The 8,310-nt window shown below is 45.8% G+C and overlaps 3 protein-coding genes across 3 annotated transcripts; all 3 read right to left on the reverse strand.

Annotated features, from left to right (window-relative positions):
* Positions 1 to 461: 461 nt before the first annotated feature.
* Positions 462 to 2,604, reverse strand: EV420DRAFT_1708972 (uncharacterized protein; the record flags this gene model as incomplete). The annotated part of the gene is made up of 5 exons (XM_060479580.1): positions 462 to 1,436; positions 1,495 to 1,623; positions 1,675 to 1,926; positions 1,988 to 2,482; positions 2,539 to 2,604. 5 exons carry the CDS (start codon positions 2,602 to 2,604, stop codon positions 687 to 689), a joined length of 1,692 nt encoding a protein of 563 aa, XP_060321311.1. The 3' UTR covers positions 462 to 686.
* A 400-nt stretch (positions 2,605 to 3,004) lies between these two features.
* EV420DRAFT_1244978 (uncharacterized protein) lies at positions 3,005 to 3,226 on the reverse strand (the record flags this gene model as incomplete). The annotated part of the gene is made up of 1 exon (XM_060466675.1): positions 3,005 to 3,226. A coding segment is annotated over one exon (222 nt), but the record flags the coding sequence as incomplete, so codon positions are not given.
* Positions 3,227 to 7,557: 4,331 nt separating this feature from the next.
* On the reverse strand, positions 7,558 to 7,894 carry EV420DRAFT_1656567 (uncharacterized protein; the record flags this gene model as incomplete). Its single annotated transcript, XM_060478862.1, has 2 exons — positions 7,558 to 7,744; positions 7,797 to 7,894. The coding sequence occupies 2 exons, from the start codon at positions 7,892 to 7,894 to the stop codon at positions 7,558 to 7,560; spliced, it is 285 nt and encodes a 94-aa protein (XP_060321313.1).
* Between the last annotated feature and the right edge of the window lie 416 nt (positions 7,895 to 8,310).

Here is an 8,310-nt window from a genome sequence, read left to right on the forward strand (position 1 = left end):
ATGCATTGAAATGCCGAAAGGCAGCCGGTGGCCTGACTAGGCCGTGTCAGATGAAAGTCCGGTCCGAAAAGGCATTGAATTATGTGCCTGAAAAGGAACTAGCCTAAAGTAGAAATGCAGTAGGCTGTGCAAATGATTTGGTGCCGGGTAATGCTTCGGCCCGGTGGATCAGGCGCAAATTATGTGGCTTTTCAGCTAACTTTCAATCAGGGAGCTCCCTTATTGCGAACATTTTTAGAAGATTATTAGAACTAATTGAACATTATTAGATTGAATACAAGATGGATACAATACTGAAGTGTATTCAAAAAGGAAAAAACTCAACAACCCAATTTCTGTGAGGTTAAGCTAATTCATTTTATTAGTTTTCAAGTACACAAAATTACAGATTTATTTTGACTAAGCATACAAATTTACAATTAATCAATAATACAATGCAACATTAAGAATCAAACCAGCGACATATTATAAGTCATTACATAACAGAACAGTAACAGAAAATAACCATTACACTATATGAGCTTTAATATTATAGGGAACCAGGTTATTATCATATGCAGCTTGGTACTTGGCACACGCATGCAAAATATCAGAAAGCCGGTTCTGTCGTCATGTCATGCACAATGCACATTGGGAGCACAGGAGTATATTGCAGAATGGTCTTATAAAACACAAGTATCTACTCCTTATTCTTCCACCTCTTCATCTTCCTCTTGCTCGTCATATTCATCATACTGCGCCGAAACTGAAATAATATCTGAAGTCATCAGATGCGCAGTTCCAGCTGAGGTATGCAAGGTAGCCTCTGTTGCCCCGTCACCTTGGGTTTTCCTCCCTGCAGCGATCACCTCATCCTCAAATCTAACTCGTCGAGTACTGCGAGTTCTGCGAGTTGCGCGAGTTTCACGTGGAACAACTGTCGCCACTGCAGTTGTTTTCTTTCCCCTCTTTCCCCTCTTCTCCTTGACTGGCGCAGTCTGTTCGGTAGATTGAATCTCCACGTGTTCAATTTCATTAGCAGCTGTGATGGCTGATGTGGGACGGGTAATGGACTGGGCAGGCTGAGAAGCTGAAGCATCATGAGTATTAGCCTGTACTGCCGGTGTAATCTGGGGAGTGAAAGCCAATGATGTTGAAGTATCGTCAAAGTCGTCAGGGTCATCAGGGCTGTCTTCGATCTCCTTCATTCCTCGCCAAATCTCCTCCTCTTCATCGTCATACAGAACTGGAAGTCCTGGGACTTTTGATGCACCCACCACTTTTGGGTGAAAGACCTGTTCGTTGTAAAACTGGAAGGTGTTAGAAATAGACTTTGCACCTTCTTGAATGAGCTCCTCGATCCTTTTGAGGTAGTATTCAAAATCAGCATCGTAGTCAATGCCGGACCGGTTTCCGGGTGAGTCGAAATCACCATCTCCAGAAAGAAGATATCGAATCTGGAAATATAGCCTGAGTATAGATGATAATTTTGGATCAAAATATAAAAACACTTACTACAATAGCCACGAAAGCCATGCAGGGAGCATTGACTTCGTTAACTTCCCATAGAGTAGCATTGGTCTTTCTCATGGTAATCTTAATCTTGTCTAGAGCGCCCTTTCCCCAAAGCATGGCAAGAAGAATCTAGCTGAACAGTCAGCTTGCTGATTTCATGGGCGAATCAAAATTGCAAACCTTTATCCCCGCTTGGACTCTAAACATAGTCGCACCAGAAATTCTACCCTCAGCAAACAGACAAGGTGGAAGCCGCTTGTACTGCTTCTTGACTTCATCATATCCCAAAAGCCGCCGGCATTCCGGGTCAGTGAATCGGTCAAAGCCATTTTGGAAGTGCGTAGCAGGAAGGACCCCTTCAAATATCCTGTGTCTGACTTCTCTAAAACGATGCATCATGTTTGAGCGGCCCTCTTGTGCCTTCTTTGCCATCTATTCAATGTGATTAAGTAAATGAAATGCCAGATCATGCTCAGCAGAATTAAATACTCACTAATTTAAACATCTTATAATATTTACCGTCAAGCGTCGCACCAATAAGTGGGTGGTAAACTGGCGGGAGGTATTCATGCAGTTTGACGATGATCCTGAGTACTGTGACACAGTCCTGAAGTACTTTCTGACAGCTATGAGGAGCAGCATGGAGGGCAACAACAGCTGAGTCCAGCTTGCGAATCGCAACATCGTATTCAAGCGCAGAACCTGAAAGCTCTTTTGTCTCCCACCATATGTTTCCAAAGAAAACCATTCTGCACACAACATAATTCAGCTTGGCTTGGCTCTCCTTGGATTGAAACAAAGTTTTTGATTTTTTGCTAGATGTCAAATCACTGGCGGCAGAAGAGTCTGTAGTTGATCCAGTAGATTCTGACATGGACGAGACAGATGTGGAGATGTCGGAGAGGTTTTTGTTGGAGGGGACAGCTGTTTTGAGCTGGCGAATCTCTTCTTGGAGTGCTTGGGTTTGTAACTGCGACTCTTTAAGCGCCTGTGGTCACAGAGCATCAATGAAAAGATGACAAAATGAGTAGAAAAAGTACATACCAATACCAAGTCATTCACAGATAAGTTTCCGAGTATGTTTGAAAGCTGAGTGAGATCCATGGACATTGTGGAAGGTGGCAAAGTTCGTTGTTGTACTCCGACTGTCAATGAGTCAACTGTTCAACATTTCAGGAGCGCGTCCAACATCAGGAGCCGATGGCCGGTGACAGTGTGACGTCTTGAGGACATACAGTAAGGAGGCAAGTTCATGGAGGAGAGTTCAACTATTAGTCACAGTATATATAAAATCCAACAATTATCTATGTATAAATAGACTAAATCAACTTGCCACTGCTTGTGCCCAACCATTATACTCAAAAGCAGAGTCGTCTTCACCACTCGCCCATGAATCACCGCGATTATCTGAATGAAGCACCAGAGAGCCTCGTAATCCAGTCATGTGAAGATTGAAGTGAGTGATGCGCCCAGAAGGAAAAATGAGAATGTCCCATGGCTTCAGGCGCCATACATATCCAGCTTCATACAAACAGAGCTCTCCCCCCTCCCAATCTCTGAATGGTATCACTGCGCAAATGAGTTTATCGAACCCATCTCGATGGCCATTTGTGGAGACGCCAACGTTAATAACAAAGCCAGAAAAAGGATAGGCTACACTTTTGTCATTTAATGGTAGATGGTCGACGAATACTGTCAGTTCTTGGTAGACATCTGGTAGCAATGTTCGGATCTAGATTACATTAAAACATATTTGACCTGAGAGAAGAATATGAAGCTTACATGGTTATTCACGAATGACATGACATCCTGGAAAATCTGACCCAAAAGGTCAGTTTCTCCAATATCCTGGAGAAACTCTTTTGAATGACCAGGTGCACGTCGCTGGAAATGAAATGTCGTCTGGCCTTCCTTATGAGTGTAGTAAGGACTGGCATCATCCGGGGCATCATAACCCTGTTCACAAACTCATCAGATTGTATGTGGTTAATAGCAAAATAATCATACTCTTTCTTGGTATCGGTTCCAATAATCACAGTGCCAGGACATATAGTGATAGTCATCTCGTCGAGAATCTTCATGATCCTCAAATTCACCTTTCCACGTATTTTGTAGTTGTGAAACCACAGACTTTGGGAGATGAGGAAGATTATCGACCATGTCAGGGATTAAGACTGCTACTGGGTGTTTGTCGACGTCTTGAATGAATAAAGTCTTGCTAGAATATGGATTAACAATTATGAAACAAACATGGAGTGATATAACGTACCCTTTGCATATATTTGAGTCAACAAGGATATACGAGTCTGGATCCTTCTTTTCACCGTTGGAATCATAGAAATCATTGAGCTACAGAAGGTCAAGAGATGAGAAATAGACTCGTTCGAATGGAAAGACAATTACAGACCGTATTTTCAAGTTCAAGCAAACTCGTAACAGGTACAGCGCCAACTGCCTTGCTTCGTTCCACTGCTGTCCAGTGAGGTGCCTCTGCAGTATTAAAAGGACACCGGTTTGTTGGTACATGGAATTTTGTCTGTATAGTATGCACAGGACACATCTCATAAATACCTTTCGATGCTTCCGGTAAGGTGTACAATGGCTTAAGTTTGGACACGCTGGGCATGGAGGTATAAACTGGGTCATAAACTGCGGTCCAGAGACTGGAACGAGGTGGTAAACGGAAGAAGCTACCTCATTGTTAGAGACGTTATCAAGCCTCAAAACACCAGACTCACTTTACTTGAACCTCATCTAAGCTTTTTTGATTGATTTCAACGTCAGAAAAATGGCGCAGCTGCCATTGGCCAGTGGAGTCAGTTCCAGAAAGATATTTTGAACCAGGGCACTTCAAGCATGGTGAGTGAAGTGAGACATTGAATATGCGGTATAATTAAGTCTTGAATCAATTTATAGGCTGGTTCCCTGACTACAACACCATTCAGTAGGAAAAGATTGATCCAGAATAATACACAAACCTGTTGGAGAGCGAAGAAGGACAGCAAGGCCAGAAATATCCTCCATAGAAGAATAATCTGAACGGCTAACTTGAACCCGCATAGCACTGGCAGCCAATAACAGGAGGACAAATGGCGTTGCTGAAACGACAGTTAACAAAGGTTCAATGCAAGCTGATACAAGTAGCTTACCAGCGGCAGCCAAATATACAAGACGAGTTCCCATGGAGTACCAGGATCGGAAAGTTGAAGGTATGATCTCTGCCTCGTTGGCAAAATCAGCCATACTGAGGGAACCCAGTCTCTTCCTGTGGGCTTCCTTGCGCCATCTGAAAATAGGTGAGATCAAATGTCAATTGAAAGGGAAACAAAAAATTACCCATCACAAGTAATCACTAGCTGCAGATACGAGAGCATGAGCTTGTAATCATGGAGTCCCTCCATCTCATGAAGAATCTTACATCGACGTGCAATAGCAACGAGGGACGTGTCATTCCATTCCAACTTCTCTTTAGGTGGCTGCATAAGATGGCGTGTTATGCGACCCAAAGCTTCCACCGTTCGTTGTTCAGAGGAGACGGTTGAGAGACGAGTCAATAGCTGGAGTGAGTCTGGGGAAGGCGGTGGTAGTGTGAGAGAGTCAGTCCAAGTAACAACCCTTTTGGCGCCCTTGGACTTGCATCCTCCAGATGACTGTTTCTTCCTTCGAGACGTTGTCTTTCGTTTCCTATCTCCCTTCCGCTTCTCACATTCTCCAGGAAGGCGTGCTTCAACCACAAATCCATCTAAATCTCCGTCGGAATCATCAGGATCATAATCGTCATCTGGAACACTGACGCGAGGTCTCTTTGCGGGCGGTGCATCTGCTGAATCATCAAGTAAATGAATACGTCGAGGTGCTGGTGGATCAGGATCAGGATCGTGAACTGCAGCCCCAAGCTCTTCAACAGGTCGTGAGTGACTGATAGGGTTCAGCATCTCAGTACCACCTAAAATGCCCTTGTCGTTGGTGCTTTCGTGGTCTGAGACGCCACCACCAAAGTTATTGAAGGCCTGAGGTGGCATCACAGGAGAGGGAGAGGAAGATGCACCAAAGACAGTCACCTCTTCCCAGTCACTGATGGCAGCATTGAAGGAGGGGGTGGCAAAAGGCAGAGACAGCTTCAGAGGAGAAGAAGTCACACCGTATACAGTTTTCTCATCCTCAAAATCACTGTCTGTGCTGTCAAGTGGTGACAAGGGTGGTTGAATAGGGGATAGTGTATATTCCAAGTTGTCGTTGTGAGAGTCAATGGGAGAGTCGACGATGTCAGATGACAATGATGGATATACCAAAGTCATATCACCCTGAGAGTTGTGGCCAGGGTCGCCGAAAGTGCCATCACCATGGGCAATGGCGTCGTGGGCGTGAAAGGGCAGTGGGGCACTGAGGACCAGAGAAAACTTCACAGGGCACAAAGACATGCCAGATACAGTTGCGTCAACATCACAGTCACTCTCGACCGCATCAACAGACATGGAAGGGGGATCTATGATAGTACTGTGAGCATAAATCAGGTCCAAAGGAATTTTACGAGCCTATTTCATCACAATTCCTGTTCAGACTCATCCCTTCATTGAGTCCTGATAGCAAGGCCCTGTAATGGCTCGCGTCTCTTCCCCTACTTTCCTCTGCATTGATGAGGGTGGTAACAGATTCAACAAGGTGTTGGACAGTGTCCTCTGAAAGGGTGATTGTGATGGCCATAGTAAACAAGCTAGCCCCTGTCACAGAGTATCCGAAAGGTTGCTGCACAGTCGGTAGATTGGAGGACTGGAACGGATACACGTGCACCCAAGGGAGACAGATAAACGGCAGCACAGTTGTGCTCGACAATGTGAGCGAGGGAGGATGTTGATTGCGGCAGCGTTAGCGCGTCACGTCATGTCATGAGATATTTGGGTCCACGGTCCGGCAGAGTCTGAGAGCATGTTCAGACTCGAGTCTGTGACGCGTGGGGTCCTATTTGGCTGCAGGGTGTTGAGGGGTGAGTGCAAGGTTTGGTTGACATCACATGGTCACGTCTCCCTCCGTTTGCACACAGGAGCTGGATCTATAGACGGCTGCTCTGGGTGTCTTTCACTATGCAGACATCCTCCCTCCCAACAAATGCACACCCGGCCATCACAAGCTCTAATACTCCTACCACAAGACGTACAACCTCCCCACTTATCGTCAACGTCAAGCCACAACTATTGAACGGATGACGACCTCCTGATGACCTCCTGGCACTCCTAACCCCCATACCAAAAGACTCAACCAAACAACGAAATACGGTGATCAGACGAGACATGTGTTTGATTCGTTGGCGGCAAGTCAACGTGATCATCTTTTTCTTCTGCCATCATGCTACTCACCCCACCTCCCTCTCGCCACCGCTATCCAAGGCCCTCATCAATAATTGATAATCCCTCAGGCTAGTGGATGATGTAACACCTTTCTGTGAGTAAAATTTTTACGTTGATTTTGTATGATATTTACCTTTCATTGCAGCCGACTTTTTCACCGCTTCCAAGCTCAAGATGGACCACGAATTTTCAGAATATTTGGCCCCACGGTGAGCGAATGCATGCTCAGAAGGACTTGAGCATCTGGGCATGGCGTGGATGTGTGGGAGCCTGGAGGAGAGCATTGAAGATTCCTGGCCGTGGATGCAAAGTAAGTCCTGTTATGCGCATTGTCATTCATTTTATTGAATACATCCTTTTGCAGTACAACATCCTCTCCGTCTCCCTCAATGACTGTACATGCCGCTTCCCTGCCAACGACGGTACTACCTGCTCAAATCATGCAATTCGACCACCGGCTCTCCCCTGACACACCATACCATCTTGCCTGCCTCCCGTAGCCTCTCCTGGTGGTTTGCCAACGTGACAAGGTTATTGAATGACGCCATAGCCCTTCTTGTCGTAAAAATGGTGCTCGACGGTGTAGGCAGAGTCGAGTCAGTTGAGGGTCTGTTCATTAAAGGTAGTGCGATCCGGAGAGGCACCGGGCTGCTGTGCGGAGTCGAGTACGATGTCGTAGCCCCACTGCTCTCAGCTGTGCGAAGGTCTCCATCATTGTTCATAGCGTCGAAGGAAACGACATGACTGTCTTGGAGGAACGATGGACACCGCGTAGATAAGGATCATCCTGCCATTGGCTCGATATGATCCTGATAGTGATACCCCACTGTGACCCATCCCATAACCCCCACACGCGCATCGGCGTTAATCGCTGCTGGATTCGCAGTTCAGGGACTTCAATAACCCTAGAATCCATTGAGGGATTCGATATTGGCCACCATCTCACAGAACAATGACCCACGGAGCCCAAACCCAACAACAGCAACGACACCAACAACGACGACGATGCCGATGACAGGAATGAGTTTGGGACTTCGAGAGCGATGGAGGAACATGATATATGATGGAGCAGGGCTGTAGGGCAACGACGAGGACACCAGGATAGGCTGTGGGGAAGAAGGGTACAAGGAGGAGGGTGGGACGAAGATCCTGGCACTGACATCCAACGACGATGTCCATCTGGGCGTCTATTCTCCTCCCAGTACGCGATGAACGGAAATCATATCTCTAGGAGTGGTACGCTACTATTTGTCAAATTTCTTTAACTACTTGTTCATCTAATTATTGCACATAAATTGAATACAGTAGTTTCCTGCTGTACACTGTGAATGTGAGAGATGGCGTGCGGGGGATGCGCGTGTGGATAGTAAGTCCTTTCCATAGTATGCTTCACTTGGTTAATAACTACGAGTTAATGAATATTTCATCTCAGGATTATATCTACAACAGAACAGTGAGCAGAAACTGCAAG

Source organism: Desarmillaria tabescens (genome assembly GCF_030435595.1).
Source record: "Desarmillaria tabescens strain CCBAS 213 chromosome Unknown EV420scaffold_398, whole genome shotgun sequence".
NCBI lineage: Eukaryota > Fungi > Basidiomycota > Agaricomycetes > Agaricales > Physalacriaceae > Desarmillaria > Desarmillaria tabescens.